The 26,867-nt window shown below is 37.5% G+C and overlaps 1 protein-coding gene and 1 long non-coding RNA gene across 5 annotated transcripts in view; one reads left to right on the forward strand and one right to left on the reverse strand.

Moving 5' to 3' along the window:
* PIK3R1 (phosphoinositide-3-kinase regulatory subunit 1) overlaps positions 1 to 26,867 on the reverse strand; it is a 60,307-nt gene that overhangs the window by 6,363 nt on the left and 27,077 nt on the right. The window contains exons 1-13 of one of the 4 annotated variants that reach the window (XM_071731852.1): positions 24,449 to 24,720; positions 20,175 to 20,267; positions 18,587 to 18,661; positions 16,100 to 16,231; positions 15,032 to 15,233; positions 14,752 to 14,831; positions 4,653 to 4,755; positions 3,899 to 3,997; positions 3,594 to 3,774; positions 3,000 to 3,125; positions 1,880 to 2,022; positions 1,416 to 1,592; positions 1,248 to 1,316 (exon numbers count right to left, since the gene is read on the reverse strand). In XM_071731852.1, the coding sequence (XP_071587953.1) occupies positions 1,248 to 1,316; positions 1,416 to 1,592; positions 1,880 to 2,022; positions 3,000 to 3,125; positions 3,594 to 3,774; positions 3,899 to 3,997; positions 4,653 to 4,755; positions 14,752 to 14,831; positions 15,032 to 15,233; positions 16,100 to 16,231; positions 18,587 to 18,661; positions 20,175 to 20,267; positions 24,449 to 24,593 (1,625 nt within the window). In that variant the 5' untranslated portion in view covers positions 24,594 to 24,720. Of the gene's footprint in view, positions 1 to 1,247; positions 1,317 to 1,415; positions 1,593 to 1,879; positions 2,023 to 2,999; positions 3,126 to 3,593; positions 3,775 to 3,898; positions 3,998 to 4,652; positions 4,756 to 6,090; positions 6,212 to 8,222; positions 8,516 to 14,751; positions 14,832 to 15,031; positions 15,234 to 16,099; positions 16,232 to 18,586; positions 18,662 to 20,174; positions 20,268 to 24,448; positions 24,721 to 26,867 lie in introns of those variants that run through there. The other 3 variants (XM_071731851.1, XM_071731855.1, XM_071731853.1) reach the window with 3 other exon arrangements.
* On the forward strand, positions 15,855 to 18,192 carry LOC139790269 (uncharacterized). The gene is made up of 2 exons (XR_011723440.1): positions 15,855 to 15,914; positions 18,062 to 18,192. It is a non-coding gene; the product is annotated as an uncharacterized lncRNA (long non-coding RNA).

A 26,867-nucleotide genomic window follows, 5' to 3' on the forward strand; every position in this document is an offset into this window, starting at 1 on the left:
ACTTTTTTTCTCAAGTCATATTCTGAAAGTTTAATTTTCAGCAGAAACCTGAGCACTTAGCAGACTCACTCTCAAGGACAGTCACAGAGTAAGAGAAAATAAAGATTTTTCTTTAAACTGTTTTGCTTCCAATTTTTAATGCTACCTTAAAACCATGGCCTAGCATTGTTCTGTGTCTAGCTTTTCAGTAGCGGGAGTTCTACTGGAAACAGGTGCTTAGATTTTCTACATGTTATCTTTGAGCTGTGCCATTACTGAGTGAACAACATGGCTTTAAAATATGTAGGATTTTTCATCTCCTGCTTCTACCAGTATACCCATAGCAGAGATGCAGTATTTCCAGGATAAGAGACTCGATAAACCAAACCAAATTAAACCTGATGTGGACAAGGTTAGAATGTAAATCCACAAAGCACTCATTGTCAGCCTGCTGCTTTTGCTGTATGTTCAGCCAGGCAGTGTAAAATGCATGGTTATGAAACAACATTGGCAGAATAATTTGACATGAGTATTAGTCAGCCAACTTTGGGTTTCTATTTGTTCAATTCTTCACCATCACTAGACTTTTGACATTATTTTGTGACTCACTTTTGTTTAAATTTGGTCTGTGTTCACACAACCCAGGTGCTTTTTTCCCAGGAAAGAAGTGACAGGTATTCATTAGTCAACCCCCTGTCAGAACCTATGGTAAACTGAATTGCTGAAATGATAGAACATTATCACGATGTTTCCCAGAAAAATTAACCAGACCACAAAACCAGACAAGGACTACTGTCCATCATATAAAATTTTATCATCTCCAACGGCAATCTGGTATATTGATGTGGGTAACTCTATACTAAATAGCACAATAGCACCAACACTTGAAATTTGGAAAGAGCCTGAGCATGCCTAAGGAACCTTCTGAATAAATTATTCATCTGTATAGCGCTCCTATAACTACCTCTTACACTAGCACCTTTTGATCTGGTCTTTTTGCTGGTAAGAATAAAGACACAGGTTATATTCCACTGCTTTTGATATAGTAGCTGGATTTGTACCTGGCTGAACAATGGGGATTCATGAATGAGACAGAGCTCTAATATTTGCACGATGTAAGGCTGCCATGTGTTAGCAGTGTGCATTGTTACTAGAGACCTAGGACTTGAGATTTTTCCCTGTGCAGTCCGGGAATTAAATATGCTTTATTTCACATTTGTATAGGATGGTTTGAAATACTATAAATAGTGAAATCTTTTAATACTCACTCTTCTGTATTTTCATTTCCAAGCCATTCATTTAGCTTCTTTTGCCGAACGCCTTTTTGAGTCAGCCACCTAGGCAATAATTGCAAATAAAAAACTGTTAGTCACAGAAATGGGATACCAATAAAAAGAACTTTTTGTTTTGTTTTGTTAATTCATAATGATACTCACATCAAGTACTGATCTCTTGTCTTCCTCAGCTGTATGAGGTCTGGCTTAATGCTATTCATACGCTTGTCTATCTCTCTATATTCAGCTGCTTGCTTCTTTAAATCCTCCTCTAATCTGCGCCGGCTGTCCACAATTTCACTGATTCGAGACTTCAGTTTTTCATAGTTGTGCATAATTCTGAATGGAATAATGTGGTAAGTTACATTCTCATGTTGTTTTATTCATAACCTTATCATCTGCTATTTAGACATAGTCTGCAGAGTAGACACTTAAGAGAACACATTATTTCTCTAGATGTAGCTATACATTTTGCAAGTTCACACCTACCCCATTTGAGGCTTGCCTTGCTTACAAATGAACAACTTTAAACTTGCCATCTTGCTTTATTTTTAAGCAGATCTATACTTGGGCATTGTTTCTTTCTCCAAAATCATCACAATATGAAATGCAAATAAAAAACTTACCTTTGTATTTCTTTTTCATTTCCATCTCGTTTAAATTTTTCAATGTATTCCTTACTGTATCTTTCTTGTGTCTGGCATTGCTCTTCGAATATTTTTATTGTTTCATTGAATGCTTCAATAGCTGTTCTTTTCATTTGAATTTCCTGAAAATAAAACGATTTTTATTACAGTCGTTGACTGATATAAAGGATGATTTATTGGCTTGTATCACAGAAATACGTCAGTACATTGTAATATAAGACTTCAGTATTGCTTTAGCAGAATGCTTTCCATCTGCAGAGGCTTCTAACAAAGAGAGAGCAGACTTGTGCAAAAGTCTACTATGATGAGGTTTAACAAGATACAATTTTCCAAGAAATTAAAACCGAGAGACAAAGAGCTAGGTACAAATTTAGAATCTACTTTATTTATTATAAATTATGGAAATGCACTTTGCCCTTTTTACCAACTAATGTCCTCAGAGGCAAATCCAGCTTTCTGAAATTAAAATGTAAGATATTGGCCTAGACAGGCTTCAGGAGATCAGCTAGTCGATCCTACTGCCCCTATGTAGGCAGTCAATAGCTAAGACATTTGTTCTAGTTGCCTGACCTCTTCCACCTTTCTTCAATTACTTTTAGACACATCTTGCACATTTTATGAAGCAGTCTTGATTCTGGGCCTGTAAAACAACACTAATTCACTGGCACTTCAAAACTTTGCTAATAACTGGTTAAGTTGAAGCACAGATAGAGGCAGCTTTTCATTCCTGCTGTTATCTACACACATTATCTCTCTACCCTGCACAGACAAAACCAGACCCTTCAAAAACTAGTAAAAATATACAATGCTTTCCTGCAAATCTGTCTTGAAAACTGCAACTTAGTTTGATGAGGTAAATTTGCAGAAGCCTTGGTAAATCAAGGTAGTTCAGCACTTGCATTGGATGCAGGTGTCATTTAGGTGGGTTATGTTACACCTGGTGACTGTTCCAATATGAGTACATGTAGCAATTCTGCAATGGTAGTGATAGCAGAAGGGAGGTGGAGGAGGATGGAGGAAGACAGTAGTATGAATTTACAGTAATCTTCTAAGTCTACAAAAGTCTTTGACTCTCCCTGTGGTTTCAAATCTAACTCACCTGAGATGTTCTTGTGTAGTCTTCATAGAGTCTGTCATATTCTCGGCTTTTTTCTTGGAACTGGGTATTATATTCATGTAATTTCTTTCCCACTGCTTCAATGCTATCCTCTTTTACAACTTGATCCTGAAATGATGATCAGAAGGAAAGATACTCTATAAGACAATTACATTGCACAGGTTTTTCAGGATAAAACTGCTTAAAAATGCCTAGATAGCTATATAGTAAATGTGACTTCTCTTTCATCAATGTGGAAGTATAATACATTATATGTAAATGATAAATTTATGATAAAGGGCTTGCATTGCAAGTGTTCAGCTTTATATTGAAAATTAAATATTTCATCATTATTGAGTAAGATATTTACTAACATCAAGCTTATGTCTTAATAATGTCAGATTAGATACGTAATAAGTACGTAAGCTTTTAATTATTTATGGGCAAACTGGGGAGCTGATTTTAACAAAAATATCCATCTTTACACCCACTTATTTTTTTTTTCAGATGGTAATAGAGCCAAGTTCTTAGTGACTCTCCAGTATGCAGTAGTTTCTCTGTATCTAAGTGAAACACAAAGAAAATAGACCAAATTACCTGCTGGTACTTAGATACCGGATACAGTAATTTTACATCCAGTTTAGGATTATACTGGGCTAGAGATTCATTCCGGTAGTGGTTTATTAGCTCAACCACAGAATTGAAAGTTAATGGGTCAGAAAAGCCGTATTTTCCATCTCGATGAAATATTTTGATTAATTTGTTATTTCCTCCTTTCCTGCAAATGAAGTTTTTTGAAAAGTTAGGCATACTTCAATACTATTTCCTAAAGAACACTTCATCTTAAACGTAGCATTGCATTTTACTGTCAGGTTTAACAGACCAAGTAAAACTAATCTGACCTTAGAGTAAGTGTGTAGTCCCCATGCATTTTAGTTGAAGCATCTCGTACCAAAAAGGTACCATCAGCAGTGTCTCGAAGCTTCTCATTTACTTCTTCTCTGAAATGAAAGCAAAAGTAACCTGTAATTTCAGCTATTCACTAAGCCTCTCCATGTGCTCTAAAATTTCCTGTTTTTAAGTAAGCGGAGCCTTCTTGCTCTCCATATTAATAAAATAGCTTATTTAACATTGCTGGAGAACAACTGTGATATAAAAATGGCATATCCTATGAACTCTCACTGCTGGAGAAAAATGTATTAATGCAAAGGTCTTTCTGCTTGTTCATACAAGCCTACAAAATTGGTGCAGCTAGTGCTGGTCTAATGTACCTATATATAGTACAGTTAATGTTGCTAATAAATAGCACTTGTTAGTCTGGCTTGTTAACTATTGTGCCTACAGTTGTGGTTCTGGATGACAGACAAGAAAAAAAAAATCTTATTTTTTGGTGTTGTCCTTTCATGCTAACATTTCATACAGCTGTTTTAAGGTAACAGAACAGTCATTTCACATACTGCATTCTAGCTGCCCATAACTTTTTTGTCATGTTTGGAATAAAACCAACTGTCATATATTTGTTGGAAAATATCCTATAAATGGCTCTAAGAACTCTTAAAACTATTTTTCTATACTTAAGCATAATACATACACACAGAATAGCATTGCATGAACATAAAGCTAAACATAAGAAATACTTGTCCTGAGCTGATTTACCTTGAGATATCTCCCCAGTACCATTCAGCATCTTGTAATGACATGTTGTTATTCATGCTGTTGTTTGTTACAGTATTAGACTTCGGTGGCTTAGGAGGCAGTGCTGCAGATGAAAGGAGAAAAAAGAAAAAAAAAAGTTGATTATAACTCATTGAAAACTTAGCAATATATTCCTTAAAACTGCACACTATTACATGCATGAGGGAAAAAACAAAGGTTACAAAATAGAGTTTTCCATCATCATATCTTTAAAAGAAATTAGAGGAATCAAGACATTTTACTGAGAACAAGAAAGATGTACTGTTGTTACATTTTAAGCAAAATGTAACACCGTGCTTATCTCTTCCACCTGTGAAGAAAGCATTTAAGAAAAAAAATTGAGAAAAAAATCTGAAGTTTGCTTTTACCTTCTTTCACTATCTTCAGGTGAATATAAACAATTAAAAAAGTAAAAAATAAAAAAATAAAAAAATTCCCTCCTATGTAATGATCTTAGAGGAATGTTGCTGTTTCCTCACCTAGAAGCTGAGCAATAGAAGATGCATATCTATAGCAATAGGATACAGCAATCTTTTTAGAGGACTTGCTTTTTTGTGATTCTCAGCATTCTGTGTGATGATGGGAAAAAAAAAAATGTTTAAGAAACCCATCTGTGACCTAAATATGCCTTGTGTTAATCTTAGTATTCTACAGAATGAACTGTGTTCCAAATGCCAGGACTGATTAAAAACTACATCCCCCTTTTCTCAATGTCAAAGCTGTACACACATACCAGTGGGTGCCAGAGAAGCTACTGCAGCACTCCTGACTTAGTAGCAAGGGGGACTACACTGGAATCAGGATTAAAAATCAACCCAGCTGTTTCAGTTCTCCAGTAAGTACATCATTCCTTATCAACGTCCCTGCTCTATACCAGCTACAAAAGACAATGTTTTTAAACTTGCAATGAGTATCAACATAGCCCAGTATTTCTATATTACATGGAAAAATTATGCAAAGCTCAATTAATATTGCTGTATTTTAAATATGTTTTTCCTCAAACAAACCAAAACAATTATTTGTAATCACTGTTTCGGGAAGTAAGTACTCCTACAGTATCTCCATTTAGTTACAGTGTAGAACAGATAGAAAAAATAATAATAAAAGAAATAAATTTTTAATTATATAATAGCAGAACCAGAACTATATCTGACAGAATAAAACCAAAACAGAAACATGTCAATTCAATAAAAATACAATTAAGCAAGCAGATAGGTATTTTTACAGGTTATGATTGTAATTACAATAACCATGCACTAATCCACAATCTAATTCTAGTTTATGAAAAAAAGGAAAAACTATTTGTATCGGTAACAAAGTAAAGAGATCCTCATATCCACTAAGAATTTTTCAGCAGCTACTGTAAAGACCAAATTGTATAAGAAGACTGCAGTTTTACCTGGTGGATCCATCTCTATGTAAAACATCAAGTCTGTGCCACAATTTATATCTGTCTTAGGATATTCTATATCCAATTCTTCCATATTCCAAACAGTACTGTACATTTGTATGAGTTTCACTGACTAAGCTCAGATACAAGAAGAGTCAGGCTCTCTTTGTAATGGTGTCTTAGAATTCATTTTAAAACCTATGAGGGGCTGCACTGTAACCTATTACATCATAATCCTCAGCCAATCATGTCAAAATAATGTCACCAGACCACTCCTGTTTCATCATTTTGTTCTACATTAATCTTAAAACAATTTCAGTTTCAGAAGGAATCTACATTTAGCAGAACTGCAATATAGACATGGTATTATAAACAAAAGGAACAAGCGGACCCTCCTTGCCCGCCTTCCCGACTCATTTTCCTGACTTTGCAGCATGGTACAGTCCAATCCTGGCAGGATGACAAAAGGCTGATATGCTGCAGCACGTAGCTCTTACACACACACACACACACACACACACAACACATGCACGCTCACACAGAGGGCAGCTCCCTCCAGAAGTAGGTCGATCACATCTCAGTTGCATTCTCCTGCCTAGATGCCTGAAGTTTAACATTCTAAAAGCTTTAAAGGCTTCTGGACATACTGTATATATTAAGGATGCATAAGGGAACAGAACATGACTCTGTGAGTATCCACTACCTTCTCATTTTACACACAGTCATATATATCTCCACATAATGAAGTACAGATTATGTTTTTAAACTGTGCATATTTCCATTATTGTTAAGTATACACAGTTCTGATATACTTGATACTATTATATAAAATGTGCTTATTGCAGAGATGTTCTCCCCTTCTTATCACTTTATAATAAACCATAATCCAAATAGATCTAGATGAACTAATTTTTAGATCCAGCCCCAAATGTTGTACTCTTACATTCAGCACACTCATCTGAATAGTGGAAAAAAAAAAACAACTGAGCAATATGCAGAAAGGAGATGATGCAGAACATAAAACACCAATCTGTCAGACTACAAAAAGATTTAGTTTGTCTTTTCATGCTTTTTCTCCTCCCTGCTCCCATTGAGATATTTACGAAGTTAATTGTTTTTAAAGCAAGAGTCCCTTGTCTCCCTCCTCGGCTGACTTCATGTCATCAGTATCCTCCTAACATTTAGGAATCTTACTTGTTCACTCCCACCACCACTGACTGTAAGTCTCTCAGGCCTCTCAAGAAAAACATGTACAGAATAGGCTATTAATTCCAGAGCAGAGTGCTATGTAAAGCGACGTGAATGCTTTATACTCACTATAATCTATGGAGGCAGAAAACAATATACCAAAAATAACCGTAACAAAGAGTAGATGTAGCAACTATCTGTGTCTTCATCATAAGAAATCCTGGTATGACTGAAGTGTGCTCAATCTCACAAATACTCATTAAAAAAATTAACACAACTTACATGCTTCACAAATATTTCATGCATATCTACCCCCTCAGCAGCTTACCCCGTTTAGACAAGCATTAACATACAAGAACATGTCTGCAGTACCAACACCTACCAAAAAATGCATACTAGTTTGCTTTATGCAATAACATGCTTAAATTCATTCTTAAGTAGACTCTCCCCTCCCTGTATAGGTAGACGTGCTTCAAAGATTCCTTCCATTTCCAAATGAAATTGGATACTTAAAATCATTGCAGACACAAGCCCAAACACCGAACTTGGAGGTTTAGCCCACCTGCTACCCAAACAGTTGAATTGCCAAAGTAAGTATTTAAATTAGGTGGTGAAGACTTCCTACAAAGACTACCTTACTGCATTTAGATCTACTGTGAGATCAATCAGATTTTTTTATTCCACTGAGTATAGGCTTTCAGGAAAAAGGACTTCTACAGGGTTTCACAGGTGGCCAAATTCTGGACTGCCCACACTTGTTTAATGAGGTTAGTGCTCAGCTCAGACTAGTCTAGCTTGCAAGCAAGAAAACACAGGAGGCAGAAAGGCAATTCCCTGTTCACTCTATAACCTGCAGAGGTGCTGAGGTTGGTGATTTTCATTCACCAACCAGTTGAAGTAAAATACTTCCACAATGGGATGAAGAAAACACACAGAAATTCAAAATCACTTACTTTGTAAATTATGCATCACAATTGCTTGCCCTTGTAACACAGCCTGAAAACACAATCCAATAACCTGAAAAATTAATTGGTTTCCTCTTATAAAAACCTTGCTTAAAAAAACCCTCCAAAACTCCCTTTACTTAAGAAGCTTCTCTGAAGCAAATGAAGAAAAGAAAAATTCTGAAAAACAGATTGCTCTGCTTTCCAACCAATGTTCCATAAAAATCCCTAAAAAAAAGCTGTAACATACAGTGAGAAAACCCAAGCCTTCTCCCTCTTCTTAGCTGCTTAAAGCTCTGTGCTGTGCTGTGATGAACAGTCTGGTTCATCATGAAAAAGTGAACCTGACTTTAGTACTGTAAAAAAGAAGAAAAAAAAACCCCTAAAAAAAAAAAACCAACAAATAAAAAAAAACCAAACAAAAAAACCACCACCACCGTTGGTAGCTTGCACGTCTCTTTCAGATAAAGATCTCAGTTTCATGATTAACTTGGGCAGGTTCAAATATTTGCTGAGCCAGGGACTTCAGGAGGGGGAGGGGGAGACAGATTCAAAGTAAAAGTTGTCATCAGATAACAAGTGGCCAATGCAGGACTAACTTTCTCATTTTAGCTAAGTAAATGAGAAGACTATTGTTAGAGGTCCTTAAATAGTCTCTGTCACTGGCTGCTGAGTGCAGTATTAAAGTTTAGAAAACAGCATGAACAGTCAAATGCAGGAAGTGGCTAACTAACTTACTGCAGAAAAAAAGCGCCAAAAAACCAACCCAAAAGCTCCAACCAACCAGCCAACCAACCAAAAGAAACAGAATAAAAAACTTTCTTGATAAGAGCTGCATCCCTCAGCAAAAGCTCTTTGAAGCCAAATAGCCTTGCTTGCAAGCACAGCATCACCTCCTACAACTCACACTGGATCACAAATACAATAGTCTCCTTGAAGACCCTCAGAATGATGCTGTAAAGTATCATTTCCTGCAAAATGAAAATAGAAAAAAAACACCTGTCCATATCCATGGTGTTTTCCAGGTCACCCAGGTTGTCCAGTTCTTGGACAGGCAGTTGTAAAAAGGGGCTATACAGACAGGGAGCACTTTATGTCAGTTTTCCTTGTCTTTTTGTTTGGTGGAGATGAGACTTGCTAAAGGAATAGGGCAGCAACTAAAGAGTCTCCTTTGCTTACAAAGGGTAAATTCTTTGCCAGCTATACTTTTATAAGGAAATAAATTCAAAGTGAAAGGGGATGCAGACGAAAAGATTTAATTCAGAGAAAGAAGAGAAAGGTATTGGTATTTTCCTTCCACTTGGAAACAGTGAGAATTTCTAGTAGCTGTTCCTTGCTATAAGCTTGAGCCCCTTAGGGCACTGACTTGTCCACCTCCTGCACCTACCAAAATCCTTCTGTGCTACAGAATACTAAACCCACTTGTACCTAAAATGAAATCCCAGATATCTGCAGTACATTTTTGATGTTTAACATCAAAACATTTTGATGTTGATTAATTAGCTTCACCTGTAACAATCCCTTGCTTTTCTCCTTTTATTCTTTGACTACTTGAACAACTGTTAGTTCTATATAATTTCAAGCATCACAGCTGTAGAGGTACAGCTTTTTTCAACTGGAGGTGGAAACCTGTGTTTTGGAATGAATTCAGCTTCTGACAGTAACTGATCTGCCTCATATTTAGTGTAAAAATCACAGAAAGGGTTAATAATGGTTCTCAGTTCATAGGGTCACAATACAGAAGCATATTCTCAAAAGAGAACAAAACCCAAACCTGTTTCACAGAATTGCTTATAATTTTAAGAAGCTGACATGTGTAAACAAACTTCAAAACCCTGATAAGCTTAGAGAAAACCCAGACTCACAGTTCTGATTTACTGTATCAAAGCACAGGTACCTTTGTTCCTAAATTCAATTTTTTTGGTATTTTTTTTCAGGGCACTGCCCTGTGAAACAGTAAGTTCCTAATCATCCTAGAGAAAGGAATCAAGTATCTTGTCAAAAATACCTACTGGTATATGCACACCTGCATTTTCACACAACCGCCCTATCTTAACTTGTATTTAAATTTAAATTTCAAAACCTTGAATAGTGCTGACTGAATCCATAGATTTGTACTTGCAGACAATCAGCAGCCGACTGCTTGCAGTCATACTCACTGTGTCCTTTTAACTAGAGAGCATTTTTATTCCTAAAGAATTACGTATGGAGAGGGAAGAGAAAGGATCCGGTTTGAGAGGCTTCCTCGCGTGCATTACACACAACCACAAAAACACCAGCGCACGCGCCAACCTGTAAAAAATCCCAATAACGCCGTGGATGCCGCTTCCGTTTTACCGAACACTTCCGACGAGAACCGTGAACGCCGGGCTGCTGCGAGCGCTGTCTCCGCGGAGGGCGCCGTGCCCGGGCCGCCGCTGTCCCCAGGGCCTGTGGCGGGGAGCCCTCTGCCGGGACCGACAAGGCATGGACCCCGGCCGCCTCCTGCGCTCACAGGCACTGCGGGTCCCCCGCACACCCCACAGCTCTGCCGGGCACTGCCGATAGCCCAGCCAAGCCCCTGGCGGGATGCGGGAAAAGTCCGACGAGGGTCGGCGTTCCTACGCCACTGTTCGTGTCCACAGCACTAGCACTACCTTGGGCTATGAAGCTCAGGCAGCACCTGCACCGCAGCAGCCCAGGGGAGCCGTGTGTCCGATTCCAAGAGGAATGCTACTATGCATGGTAATATCTCATGCAAAGTGTCTCCATCTTGGTGATACTGCCAGGGCTCACACCCCATCAACCAGCAGGTGAGCAGTTACGTGTGTGGCACCTTCAGGACCTCAGCTCATGTTTAGCTATGAACCTTAGCTAGGAGTAGTAAAACCTACCTCTTCTGTGTCTAAAACTGCAGCATTTCACAGCTTGAGCATTACAGCCTTTATATACAAGTCTGGGAAGCCAGAATAAACTGAGGTAAACACACTGACAAAGCAAAGAGTGTGCACAGGACACGAGATCCATCTGCACAAGGCAGCAACCCCTTCCCTCCACTGAAGTAACTCTTTTCTCTGCTCCTCACTCTTACATGGCCCATCTGCCCACAATGCCCAGTTCCCCATGTCCCTTCTCTCCTTCCACCTCCCCCTCCTCCTCTTTGCCTTCCTTCACCTTAATCTCACACACCCGAAGTCACTCTACACTTCTTACCATGCCCTGACCCCAAGAGACACCCCATTTCACTGACTCCTGAAATTCCCCTCCCAACTCTTCCATTGTCCCACCATACTGTGTAGGACCTGCTTCACAGCTACCACCTCCGAACTGACCATGCTGCCCTGAGCACCCACTGGGTCCCATGGATGGCTCTGGGACCTGCATCCAGAACAGACCTCCACTAGACAGGAAAGCCAGGAACCTTTATGATCCCTGAAAATTAACTAGAAGAAGCATTGTCTTATATGCCTATAAATACTGCCTGCTTCTCAGTATTTACCTCTAAAAGCACATGCACCTTCATACCTCTGTGTGATTCTGTGAGACACGAGCAGCATGGTTAGCTGTAATCTGTTACAATCAAGATAATTTATTCTAATACTGTTGTTTTGAATAGCATACTTAACAAGACATGCACTTTGTTTCTTACTGTAATATCATCTTGGCTCTTTAAATTAAAGCCTGTGTGGCTGCTCATCAAGTTGGGGTGTTAAAACAGGATGCTAAATCACTGAGCTTGCCTATTAATACCACCTTTCAGCTCTCCAACTGATAAATTCAAGGAATGAGACAGGAATCAGAAAATGGATCTGAATACCAATTGTTCAAACACCAATTATTTGCCCCATCTTACTTCTGCATGATTAGTCTGTTTTCAACTGCCACCCCATAGGCACAATGTTCTAATTCACAAACTCAAATGCATAGTTGTACTGTTGAACACTGTGACAGAGGAAAAAAAAAAAATCAATCCAGTGTCCTTCTGTAATTAAAAATGCAAGTAAAGGCCTTGGAGTAACTCCTGGTTTTGAATTACAGTGTGCTAAGTGTCACTCTAGCTACAAGATGTCTGATTTAAGATACTAATTTTAAGATACATTAAGATATAAGGTCCAATTACATATGTTCTATTGCTTTGAGGCAAAAATGATAATTAGTGGGTGATGCGAGAAGAAAAAACCCCACAGTTGTGCAAAGATCACTGCAACACTACATTTTATGTACCTATTTAGTGCATAAAATACCACTAGAACTTCATGCGCAGTGTTTTAGACAGTGTTTTCATCCACACTGTAGATGTTTCTGTTACAGAGTAACAGAAAGAAAAAGCAAGGAGCAGGCTGTAAGTTCAACCTGTGGAAATGAGAAGAAACTTGGCAGCACTGTCTTCCCTACTACGGCTTTGTAGTCTTTACCTAATTTTCACAGCTAAGGTTCTTTCTGCTTAAAATCTCTTCTGCATTTTCAAAATTCTATTACTGATTGTCACTCTCATAATGCTTCTATGACAGATACACATATTTTTTCTAGTAACCTTCCTTTTATTACAGTGTCTCTTAGAAATTACAAGCAATAATATTGAAGTTGATAATTCTGAAAAACACATCCTAGAGTCTTCTATGAAAACTGTAAAAACAGGAATCTTCAGCTGATCAGGTTACTGACTTGTTTTGGGGTAGAAAACGTGTGTCCTAATCTTGTAAAGTTATGTAACATTCTATTAAGGCTTCATTCAAGTGCTTCACAGGCCTAAGAGCAGAGGCTTGCTCACCACAGGCTAAAAAGCTTGCAAATTTGCATCTGAAGTTTTTTTCATCATGTTAATATATGTGTAAATGTTCTACTGAAAACCATTCCACTGCCCAGGATGGATTTGGAAATGCATAGGGAAGCAGTTCTAATTTTGTATCAGATAATCTGAAAAATCTCAAGAGGACCCTCAAAATAAGCTCCTGCATTACAAAATACTAATTAACGCTGAAGCAATATTAAAAATAAACAAATTTTACATTTTAATTATCAGTGTATTATTCAACCCTGTAAATCTGACAGAGATAGCAACGCTTCTTCAAGCACCGTAGTGATGCTCTAAATATGACTGGACTTCTTGTCCTTATTAGTAGTTTGAACATCAACACATTTCCCTTTTATACTTTCCTCCTTTGAAGCACCTCAGGATGATACATAATCAAGTGATCACTTAAGTACAATTTAAGAAACTCTCAGTCTGAAACTTTAGCAACTCTTGCTGTAGACCCTACCTTTATAAACTCCAAATCAGTGCCTGTAGCTATGTAAATTTACATATTCCAAGGGATTTGGAAACAGCATTTAGAAAAAAAAAAATGCTGTTAGAAAGCTCTTTAGAATACTAGAGGACTCAATAATGTATTCTGCTTTATAGCAGGTGGAAAAGAAAATTATTCTCTAACAATTAGCAGTTCTTTGCCGAGTCTTAGTAATATAGGATAAATAATTATTGAAAGTTTAGACTATTTTGGTTGTTACAAATGCATTAGGAAGAAAAATAAACAGGCAGTTCTGGAACCACTCTGCAACTATCTTGAAAAAACTGAAATAGGCAGAAACTATCTCAAAATAGATACATACTTCAAAACCATCATCTTTTAGCTGATGAAAGGGATTATACAATATACCTACCGAAATACAAGAAATAAGGCACTTCTCTCCTGCTGTGTTCTAGCACTTGAAATCTGAAGCAGCCCTACAAATCGTTGTGTCATGATCTGAGAAGTGGGAGAGAGCTACATTCTAGTTCAATGGTCTGTTCACTGTTGCCCTACATTTGATTTGGATATTCTCTTTAAATCGTCTGCAAAAGGAATTAATTAAGCAAACATCTAAAATCCCTGCATTAGTAATTTCCTTTGTAACTCTGCCTTGCAAAATACGTGATTTAAAAATAGGGATTTCTGGATAAACTAGAGGTGAGTTCTACTGTTTGTTGACTAAATTAGATGCTAACTCACAGCATCAGTGCAAGTCTAATATAACTTTTCTGAACAGGGTTTAATCTTTCTCTGGTATTTATTGATATTGATAAATAAATCTTTTGAGTCTCTGGAGTAAAAAATGCATATATGTAAACAAAGGGGGGAATATTACTTTCTGATGATGATATCTATGGGATATTGTGGTTTTGAGAAAATTTGCCTGGGAGTAGAATTAAAGATAACCTCCAGAATTTTGCCGACCACCAGCACTGTAAGATAAGCATTCTAGAGGTTTATAGGTCTTAAAAGTTCACAAATTCACTTTTTACTGAAAAAGAAGTTGAATTTCCAAGGCTGTACAAACCCTATTAAAGCAATTTTAAGGAAAAAGACCATTTTAATAAATAATAATTAATAATAAAAAATGTTGCACACCACCACAGAACACATGAACAACTACTGCTTAGTGCTGCAATTATGCATTAGGATTTAAAAAAAACCAAACCAGCAACAAAGCACAACAAGCTTTTTATGTCCTTAATATGAATTTCAGTATTTTAGAAAAAAAAGGGTATATAACTTTTGAAATTAGACGTAGTTTTTACCTGGTACAGGCTGTCTCTCGTTCCATTCGCTTGTGATTAAAACCTCCAGGATTTTTATGTGGTGTTCAGTATTATCAGAGCTGCAAGAGAAGGATTAGACACTAAAAACTAGGAAAAAAATGCAGAAACTTTTATAAGAATTATTTTTAAACGTTTGAAAAGTTTAAAACAATGCCCTTCACATTAAAAGTAAGGTCTGAAAATTACATAATTAAACTTACTTTTGTGCACAACTAACCTATATTTACAGCATAAAATGTAATGAAGATGACCCATGTACCTTGCTATGTGGAATTTGAAAAGCAGAGGGCTGAATATTTCAGCCAGAGATCTTGCATTCAAGGTATTTTTGCTGGAGGCTTGACAAACTCTGAGGAAATGTTTCAGCAAATATTGGAGTGTGAGCCAATGCTGGGGAGGTAGATTTGGAGCTCTGATGAGTTTCTTCAGCAGCTGAGCATACTCCTCTGAGTTCTGCACGTCTGCAAGCAAACAGATAAAGGCTCTTGGTATCAGCACAGGAACATTCAACAAGTAAAATGAAACCATATGCCTCCTCTGGAAGCACCAGTTCTAAAGAAAAAAAAATTCTGTCCTTCATTAGTGCTGTAAGACTCCTTTCTTCTTTTCAAAAAAGTTAAATGCTCAAGGAGGAGTAAAGAACAAGTATTTATAAGTCAAAAGGAAACAAATATGCATTTTGGTAAAAACCACAATGTGTTCAGAGTGTACTGGTAGAAGTCTGTCTTGTGTTTAGCATCACACATGATTGGGTAAATCTGAGATGCACTAGATAAGTCTCACAGGTGCTGTTCTAACTTTGAAGGTTACCAGTAACAATATCCTGTCCTGAGATATATAACAGAACACTTAGCCCACGTGCTGAAAGCCTATAAGCTGTACTTGTTTGAAACAAACACTGTAGATGATGAATCTTACATGCATGTATTTCTCACTTCATAATCTGCACTCTCAACATACCACAGAACACCATGACCTCTAATATATTTACTTTGTCAGCACTGATAAAAAGTTAAAAATTAGCTTTCTGCATACAAATAAGTCCTTGATTCCACCCCTCCAGTATTTCTGTAGCCATTCTACTTACTAAAATGAAGAAAACTGCTATCCCTTATATTTTCCATTATATTTTAACAAAAGAGGTAAGTAAATAATGCATGTCTAGATCTGTATTGAAACAGCTTTCATCAGAAGGTATATGTTTTCTGAGATGCTGCTAGGTTGTGCAGAATATCCCCCATTCTGTGTTACATTTGGACAACTGGGTATGCAGAAACCTAGTAAAAGGTTTTTTTGTTTCATATTTGAAATAATGAGATAATCATACCTTGAGCTACAGAAATCATGTCACTATAAACAGCTGCTGGAATGATGGGATTTGGCAGATCCAGGAGATACCTCTTGAGAGCATCAGATAAAGTGTGCACATCAAATGTCTCTAAATCCAATGAAGAGGCATCTAAAGGGAAAAAGAAAGAAAGACATCAGAAACTAGAAAAAATATACAGGCTAATGATATTAGGGCTTTATACAAAGCTAAAGCTGCTAGCTTATATCTGGTTTATGGGGAACAACTTGTACAAAAGAATGTAAGACACCAAGGAACACCTCTGAGATGAAGAACATACAGTTGCTCAACACCATGCCCAAGGCTTTGGCATGTGATGAACAAAATGGCTACCACAGCTGTGTCGCCTTCATGTACAGTGTAGGGCTGAACTCACAATAACAGTAGATACTTGCTGCATGCTGGAAGTGTTATGAAACATCAGAATATTTTTAACAGGTCTCTGTTTTACCTATAAATATTTTCTGTAAGAAGCAAGTATTACTTAAGGGTTGGGCAAATACAGCTCCTCTACTGGTATCTAGTTCTACTATGACTGGAAGTTTGATTAACAGCTCAGGGTTCCGAGTCTGTAAACAGTTATGTGAGTAAATAAGAACATACATATGTGCAAAACTGGGTGCTTAGTGCTTTATGCAGGTGTTAGGATTTTTATCTTGTAAAACCCAGCATCCTTCCAGGATAATTGTAACTTGGGCTAACGTTTGGCAGTGAAATATGAAATGAAGTACTTTTTAGCACTGGAGCAAGACATAACAGCACTGTAAAAATTTTTTAAAAATGGAAAACATAGAAATTCATTAGTTTTGTTGCTCACAGAACACTTTTTATTTCATAAGTCAAGTTAAATCTGTTTCTTCCAGTGTTGACCCATTCTCATAAGTATATCCCAAATTACTACAATGAAGACATGAGTAAGAATAGATTTGTGGCACTCCGCAACTGTTAGAGTGTAATGTGATAAACAGACCTGAACTATTCCATCTGCAGAGCTGGCCAGATGCAAGTCAGCTTTGATTCTGGAGCTAGATAGCACTGTGTTGAAGCTAACAGACAGTTTATCCAATTAATATGGAGCTTTTTAACCAGAATTAAAAAACATATTAATGCAGTTCATAAGTCTGAGACAAAAGCTGACCTTGCTCTCTGAATTAGCACTCTACTAATTCAAAGAGAGTAGGAGGTAGAGGAGATGAGACCTGTCAGTACCCATGTGTCTGTACACGCACTACACAGACTCCATTCTGGGAGATCCTGATACTACCTTAAAGAGAACTCACAGAGATACACTGTTACTGAAGGGTAAAGTCCTGTTTCCTTTTCTAAATGGTAATTACATTTAAATAAGAATTACCAAACCACAAGTTCTTGATCTCAGGAGATAAATGAACCTTTTATAAAAGCACATCTCAGCTTGAATACTTAAAAAAAGATTCAGATAAATTAAGAGATACATTCATATTGATGCCATACAAAAAATGGATTTATGTGGACTGAAAAATGGAATCATATTACTAAAAATGTGGCTTAAGCTGCTAGCACCATATGCACATCTCCTCTCCCTGCTTGTTGCACTCATACATTTTGTCACTCCTATCACAATCAGCAGAGGACAGGATGCTCTTTTGATCTGAAGGAACAGACAACTTATACTATTATCTCTTTCATTTTCTTAATATTTTCTATTACTAGAAAAGCTCAAGTGGCTAAGCACTCCTCATACAGCATCTCCCGATCTCTCATAGTGCAACTAAGTGTTGCCATGCCACTATATTCTGCCCTGAGGCAGAAATAAAAAATACAAAAAAACCCCAAAGAAATATACTTCAGGAAACTTTAGCAGTTAGGTCGTGGTAGTGGTGTGGCTGCATTTTACTGTCCAAAACCTGACAACCCAGCCTACTGCAGCAACATTAGCTCAATTCTCTCTTTCCCTTCCAGATCCTGTATGTAAGAAGGCAGAGAATGTGCAACTACTGTCCCTTCACTTACTGGACTCAAAAAATGCACACACAGAACTGTATATAGACAAAAGGCCATTTGTTTACAAAATAATAACCTTCAGTCTTACAGGGATAGTGTATCTCTAAGTTGCTTTTGAACAAAACACATTTTAATCTGTACAGCTACATTATCAGTCCTTGAATAGCTACATTGTCAGACCTTGAATAAGCAAATGACCAAGAAATGATTAAAATAATTGTTCTTGGAAAAAACCACAGTGGCGCCATTAAAAAAAGGACAACTTGTAAAAGGGAAAAATATCTTCTATGTTAAGTGCAGCAGTTAGAAACCTTTTTGACTTATCTGTCTTTTTAATACTATATTATTCAGAACTAGCACACACGCACACACACACACACATATATATATATAAGCTGAAAAGGGGAACAAAAAAAACCAACCCACAGAAACAGCCTCACCACAACAAATGTTTAGAGCTTTAAGGAACAGAACTGTACTTACCACATTCAAGAATTTGTCTTAATTCTGCTGAGCTGCTTGAGCCTTGTGTTCCATACAAAGTAGAGCACTCCAGACCTCCAAAACAAAATCAATGGGATACAGTCATATTCGAGTGATATACACAATATCAGTTTTCTTCAAACAAGTACTTACAGTATAAGTCATCAACATTCTCCCACCACCATCCACCTACCACACTATGAAACATGATTGCTATAAAGACACCTTTATTGTACATGAAAACCGCTGGGTCTGAAGAAAGATCAGGCTAAAAAAGATCTGAGATGCCAGCAGTCCCATGCATCCTCTACAACTCCATGGCCTGGCTGTAGAAGACCATGACTAGGAAGCAGAATCACACACCCCAAGGAAGAAAGCAGCTTGCAGAACAACACAGGAGCAAGATCTTCCTTTACACCCTAGGTGTCAGCTGGAAACACCAGGTCTTTCAGGTGGATAAGAGTGAGCAAACTGAGTCAGAAAACAGGTGGTTCACGGAAGTTTTTACGCATCCTAATTAGCTTTAGAGATTTAATTGAGACTTCTAAATTACAAGTGTGCTTAACCTTTGGCACTCTACGCAGTCCACAGAGACAGAGAGCCCCTTCTATGACACAGGTGGCCCTTAGGTCACCTTTGACTATCCACCAACCCCACAACCTCAGAGTGTATGTAGGCTATCACTGGTGTGGAAAATGCCTGTGTATGTCCCCCAGTAGGTCTGATAATCTACCTGAATAAAATACACGGATACAGTATTTTCATGTGAAACATACTGTTCAACTTCCTGCTTCAGAGAAAATAAAGATGACACATAGAAAGACACCATATCCAGGGAGGCAGAGCACCAACGACTTAATGTCCCGAAGGACAGCAGCCTGAGTCTGATCAGGATACCACTATCCCCCTCACTCCCTAGCTCTAAGGTCACTGAGTGCAGTGGTCACACAGAGCCATTCCTTACCTCACCAGAGCTATGAAGCTGACATCAGAGGAAGAGCCAGGAGGAGGGAAATTGGCAAGAGAGGCAAGACACAGTAGTACAAAAGGGAAAGCCACAAAAGGATGGAGATAAATCAACACAGGAAAGCAGGAGAGCAAAATACCATAAAAATTACACTGTCTGGCACAGCATACAGCTACCATAAAGAACTGGTTCCAGAAGTATGAAAACAGTTCTAACTTTTTGTTTTGGTTTGTTTCCTGCTTTGGGAAAAAACTTTACTTGTTTGGCTGCATATCCAATTCAATGCCATGATGACATTTCCATAACCAATTTAAGGTGCTTATCAGTTTGGGAAAAAAAAAATCAATACCAAACCCTTTTCCCTTACCTTTCAATAATACTTATACTACTAGAGTTACTAATTGTCATTTGAGATAAGCTTTGTTTTATTTCCCACAATCCAAACAGTCTCTACTGAGCAGAAGGCAATGAAACAAATATTAAATGAGATTATTTCATTATATGTTAAGTAATGTGATGCATTAGCAGCTCTAGAAAGAGAAGATGCCAGCTTTGGATCTCACTCTTCAGTCTTGACTCACATATGTAATAAAACCCTTGACAGACCATTATTCAGCCTACCTTTCTTTTCAATTGTCTCCACTATCTTGATAAGAATTGGTGGAGCAACATCAGGAGGTGCAAACTGCTCCGTAAGATCTGGAAGTGAAAAAGCTATAAAAGAAAATTAAGAAAAATAAGTCAAACTACAGTTGAATGCAATTTCTGTTTATCAAAGTCATGACACACAATGCAATTAGTTAATTTTTAAGTACATAAGAAACACCCCGCTTGTCAGGCCTAAATGAGAACACAAGCAAACAGAAAGCTGATAAAAATTATGACAATTACATTTTTATAGCTTTTTCTTTTTTTGGACCTCACTCAGTCCTTGAATCACTCCCCATATTGCCTAGGAAAAGAAAACACAACAGAAGTTTGGAGTCTAAAGGCAGGCAGAAATTCAACACAAGGAAGAAAATGAAAAAATATTTTGGTCTGAATCATTTACAACCAGTGTGAACCAGAAGAGGAAGCTAAATACATCACCACCTGGGAGCTGCTGATCGCAGCTCTGATCTGATAAAACAGACTTTAAAAGGCCTGAAACAGCAGCAGAAGCAAGTATTTCACTCATACAAAAAATTTCTTAATTTCAGTTTGCTTTCAATTTTCAAGCGTAATTCTATTAATAGGACAGTTTTCTTGAAGCAGATTTTTTTTCTACAACAAAAAGTTAAGAATAAATAGTGGTATAGTTAGAAAGGGACATTTTGCAGATTCATACAAAGCTGCATACAGATTTTATACAAAGCTAGTTTTTCACACAATCCAGTGTCTTTACAGAAACAACACACTGTATAAAAGAATGTTCTGGCACTGTGATGTGAGGGGTGATTTATCTCTAAATGCACTATTTTTGCCAAAAGAGTAATTCAAAAGTTTTAAAGTGGTCCTGTTTAACTCTTGGAAAGCAAGAATGTTTGCACAACTAAATTATTAAAACATCTGGCATAGTTTGATGGATTATGATTGATAAACAAAGCTTAATCACTTAAGTAAAAGTTGCCAGTTGCCTTAATGATGGTAATCACTGCCCAATTAAACTCACCACAGACAGAGTAATACTTAAATGCATACACACATATGTGCCTACAAGATTATGTATACACACATGCACACAACATATTTCTAGAAGACTGAAATTGAACAAAATTGTGAGGGTAACTAATGGGTGGAGAAAAAGAAAAAAAAATACCACAACAATAAAATACGAATAAAGAATTTTAATTTTGAGATAGCAAAAAAATTGCATTTAACACAATGGAGAAAGAAGACAAGTTTGGCTGAGAATTCAGCCTATTTTGGAAGCAACATTTCTCTAACTTCCTAAATATGCAACAAATTTAAAAGCAGTAAGACAGCAAGGAAGATACAGAAGTTTGAAAGTGAAGAAAATTGAGAAGGTAAATGAAAGATAGTAAATAATTATTTACAAACTAGTAATGGAAGCAGAGCAAACTGAGACACTGAGACATGTCTCTTGCAAAAAGAAGCAGAATCATGGTATGATAATGATGGAATACTTTCTAGTCCTTTCATAACTAAGAAGGACGTTAGAAAAACATCTGTTAGTCATAACAGTTTAACTTAGGAGGCCCAGAAAATGAACATTCAGGAGTCCCAAAAGAATTGCCTAAGCAGATCTTTGGCCTGCTGATGTTACTTTTTAACGACTTGTGGAAAATCACAGTAATTCCTGGGGATCAAAAGAATTCTAATGCCCTATCCACACTCTGAAAAGACAAGAAAGATGACTACATATCAGTCCACAGCAAAATAAAGGAAAACTTGACACTAGAGACACAGGATAATTCAATAAAAGGCAGCACTATAGGGATCGTCTCAGCGAAATCATCTGTCCTTTTTTAGAGGACAGGTTCCATTACAAAAACAAACTAAAACCTTCCTTGGTGGCACCATAGTTAGCTGAAAAATGCAAATGAATTGATACAATAAACTAAACTTTTGTCAGATAATTGACTCAGAATAACTCTATAATAAAAGGCTGAATTCAAAGAATTAGGTGTAGCTGACCAGCAGATCTCCATGTACAGTTATTAACACAGAACAAACTACTCAGGAGTGGAATGTATTAATTAATTTCTTTACATCTTCAAACCACTTTCAGATTCCACAAGAACATCTCTTTTAGCTTAATATCATATCTGCTTTATAAAACTAGCTGGGTTCAAATGGAAGATGCTGCACTCCAAGCAACCTCTGCTGGAGCATGCTGAAAGACAGACTATTGTAATTGTAATATTCAGATCAAAAAGTTCCTTTCAGCCCCAAACTAAGAATCCATCTCATGATGAGGGCAAATCTATTGAAAGTATAAATGAAAGATCAGGTCAGAATTACAGAAATGGTATGCTAAGAAAATACTCAAATTGTGAGATATTAGCCAGCTCACAGAATGTGTACCTTACCTGGTAGCAGAACAAGCTTTAAGAAGAGTTTACATATTTTTACTTATGAGAGTAACGTTCTGCTAACTTAGTTAGCTTAGTAACACTACTCTTTCCTTCTTAAAAAAAAAACTGAAATTGCATCATCTCTGAACAAAGATACTCGTTTCATAACGCCATCTGAAGAAATCATGCAGCAACAGCCAACAGTAAACTGAAGCTGAGGAAAGAAAGGAGAGGCAAAGAAGGATAGGGACAGATGATGGAAGTCAAACCTGACAGACATTTGAAACCTATCAGGTCACAATCTGGCAGTTCAGGAATAGTCTATCCAGGTTACTGAGCAACAGAAACAGCAAAACTTTTGTGCATTAATCAAACTATGCCTTGAAATGATGGAAACAGATTCACTACAAATATCTATAAACATGGTGTATTTAGAAAAATAATCCATTTCCCGAATAGATTTAGATATTCTACATGATGGATGGAGTACAAGTGAAGCAAAATGGAGAACCCAAAGTCAGGCGAAGACTTCAGTTCATGGGAAGTCTCACCTCCTGCAAGGTGAGGACAAGACACTACAGAAAGCAGTCTGACCCCATGGCACATAAAGAAACAGGGAGATGTAGACCTTACCCAGATTATCTAAACAGAGTACACCTTTTCCTGCAGTTTACCTGATGCTGCAGGCTTTTCATCTACACTTTAAGCAGGATCTTAGCTTCTGGAATAGGTTTGTATAATAATTTGTTACTGAACTTCTTTGTTGTACACCATTAGTGGATAAACAATAATCTTAGTGGGAGACTTTTGGAAGCTATGCATTCACCTTTATGAAAAATCTAGAATACACCTACATTGCTTTGCTACCCTAAACAATGCAATTGGAAAAACACTAAAATGCTGTGAGTTCAGAGGGTTTCTGATACCTCTTCCTCCCTGTACTCCATTTATTTTCTCCAAAACTGGAAATTGCTGCCTACCAGAGACATTTTGAACTTTTAGATATGAGGAAAGTATTTAAATTAATGAAAATCTACTCCATAAATACAAAAATTGTAGAATACTTATGTGTTTGACTGAAAACTCAGGATATTCTCCTCTCAGTATTACGCACACACTGGTGAGTATAAGCTCTACAGTAAGAGAACACCGACACACACACAATGGCAGGTAGAAAACCTGCAGTTAACTTAAATGGAGCAATGACAGGAAAAAACATCTAAATTACACAGTTATGGTGCTCAGCAAAATTGAAAAAAACATTCACTTCATCATCATGTAGGAGATGAAACAAATGAAAATCACTTCACGTCCCACCTGTTCCAGGCTTTTCTACTCATTGTGCCATCTCCAATATAATTAACTAATAGCATCATTATAACTTCTACTTTAAACTCCCAAGCTTCCACACAAAATAGAAAACTATGTTCATTTAAAGGCAAAAGGCTTCACGAAATGCATTACCAGTCAGAAAAAAACAAGAAACTAAAAAAAAATAACAAGCAAAAAAACCCCAACAAAACAAAAAACAACAACTAAAAACCTCAATGGTACTTGGCAGAATTGAAGACACTTTGTAACATTTAGACAGAACAAAGACAAATTTGGGAAAAATGCCCCTCAATTTCAAAATGCTGAGAGATAATGGCAGAGGATAAACCAAGGAACAACACTACACTTAATTTTGGAAAAAAACCCCAATACTACTCCTGAGCCAAAATATCAAGGTATCCTTTAGGAAGTCATGATTCTAGATTAGGTGTTCCAAAAGAAAACTCAGCATGAATATTAAGGTCTACAGAGGGGAAGGAAAACTTTTCAGACACAATGATTTCAGTAAAAGAGAACAAAGGCCCGCACACAACTTGCATTTAGTACCTGGTTTTGAAAGTATCTTTTGTTTTGAAGTATTCTGTAGAATGGCACACAGGTTTGGAGAAAGAAATCCATTCTTAAGAATCTGAGCAGCTTTGTAGATCCCTTTGCTACAATCCAGTATCAGCTTTTCATTTAAAGCAATCATATTCCTCCAAAATTTTGCTTTAGTTTTATTGGAAATTATATGTTGTCCGAAATATTGAGGTTTTGAAAAGCAGTCATATAGTTTTCTTATCCTCTTTCTAGTGACACGTCTGGTAGTGGGTCTCAGGCTAATAAGGAAGCTTCTGATGACACATGATAAAAGCTGGATTTTCCACTAGCTCTATTTTTACCTTGCCACACTGAGAACCAATGAGATGAACCAGAAGCCCGGGTTCACTCCAATCTGTGAACCCTTCCCTCTCCCCAGTACAGACAGGCCTGAACAGCTCTGAGGCAAGGGGTGGGCGATGAGAGCATACCTTATGCTCAAGGGTTGCCAACAGAGCTACAAAGTGCAAGACGAAACCAGAACACAGCTGCACCTTTTGAAAGGGTTCACAGTAAAGGGAGATATTTTAGAGTTAGTACCTGGCAACGACAAGTGGAAATTTAATGCTGGAATTTGACTCCAGATGCTTCTGAGCCAAATCTTTCATTACTGCTAGAAGAATGAAAATTAATATGAAAAAAAACCAATCCAGACCCCCACAAAAAACCCCAATCAACAAACAAAACCACCAAAACTAAAAAACCAAGAACCAAACTTAAAATGTAGCAATAAACACCATGAAGAGGAGTTTAATTTCTAAATGTTTTTTGGGTACTATACTATATACTAATATTTCTTGAATTTATCCTTGAGTCAAGATTACTCCATGCATGCTGTTCTTTTTTCAGAAATGGTACTGAAGTGTGTGCATACATGCTGTATTTGTTAACAACCCAGGTCTACAGAAAAGTCTAATAATTCAGAGCTCAAGTCTGAAGATGACTGTAACTGCCTTATGTGCATGCAGATATCCTCTATGCAGGTAACTCCCTCCACTAACATGGTGAGCTCAGCTTTCACAGATTTACACGTGTACTTGTTTGGAAGTCATACAGTATGTTCAAACAAATGGTTTGACCAGACTGAAACTAACGGTAATAAACATAAGCGTATTAATTAATGCAGAAGAAGAAATGGGAAAGAAAGGGCAATTGTCAAGCAAGTACCTCCAACAAGATAAGAAAGCAAAACGTTAAGAAACCTTCACTGATCAATCACATAAAATATTTTTACCACTGGCACTATTAGTGGCATAATGTATGACAAGTTGTGGATAGTGCAGGGGTTCCCACAAAGTTCAACTTACATGGTTGCTAGTAAAATTCTGGGATATGTGGGACCTTGGTTTCTTGATTGAAATGCTGCTGTTTCCACGGTTATGTACTCTACCAGACGTGGGAAATGGGAAAAAAAAATGTTCCATTATTATTACCCATCTTCCTGAAACAGAATTTGAATTTCACTGACGATCTGTAAATGCTGAATTTAATCACTTTTTAGTGTGCAATGTTAAATTCAAGGCAAGGAGCACTGTAAATGAGCAATTTGGCATTACCAAACAGCCTTAAATGCAGTGGTGCAAATGGAGGCGTTCCCATGTACTCCTGATAGCAGCCCCTGGGCCAGAGACATCAGTGCTTCAGGAGAGTGCCCTGACAGCACATCGAAAGCCAAGCCTGTGGAAACACGAGTTACAGATCCTGTAACACTGGAAAGAACCAGACAGTGCCTCTGCATGGGTGATGGCACAGCCTGATGCTGCTCACAGGCCTGCAGTTGCAGCTGGTCCAGATGCTGAGCCTCAGCCATTGCAGCCTCCTCAGCACCTCTTCTCCTCAGCTGGGGAAGAAAGGCCACATGAGCCTCACAACCCATCAGAGTGAAACAACTCTTACTGACACAAAGCTCCAGCCTTCTGCTCCAGAGGGCATTTTGTGATTTATTATATGTTTCTTTGTATCCTTAGGAAAAAGCAAGTTCGTGCAGACCTTTCAGTAGAACCTACAAAAAACCTAAAAAACCAACAAAACAAAACCACAAAAAACCCCAAACCATAAACACTATGGAGAAAGTTTGCACAGAAATCTTTGTTTTCTGTTCAATGCCTGACCAAGACAGAAGATGAGTCTGGAATTACAAATAAATACTGAGAAGAAATTCACTCTGATTAGAAGATCATCTTGCCTTGGTGCAGCCCCATCTTGAGTGCAGTCTTGGGTACCACAGTACAAAAAGGAGACAGAGCTACTGGAGAGTGTCCAGAGGAGGGCTGTAAGGCTGGTAAAGGGTTTAGGGGGAAAGCCATATGAGGAGTGGCTGAAGGCACTGGGTCTGTTCAGCCTGGAGGACACTGAGGGGAGACCTCATGGCAGCTCACTGCTTCCT

Source organism: Heliangelus exortis, chromosome Z (genome assembly GCF_036169615.1).
Source record: "Heliangelus exortis chromosome Z, bHelExo1.hap1, whole genome shotgun sequence".
NCBI classification, from domain to species: Eukaryota; Metazoa; Chordata; class Aves; order Apodiformes; family Trochilidae; genus Heliangelus; species Heliangelus exortis.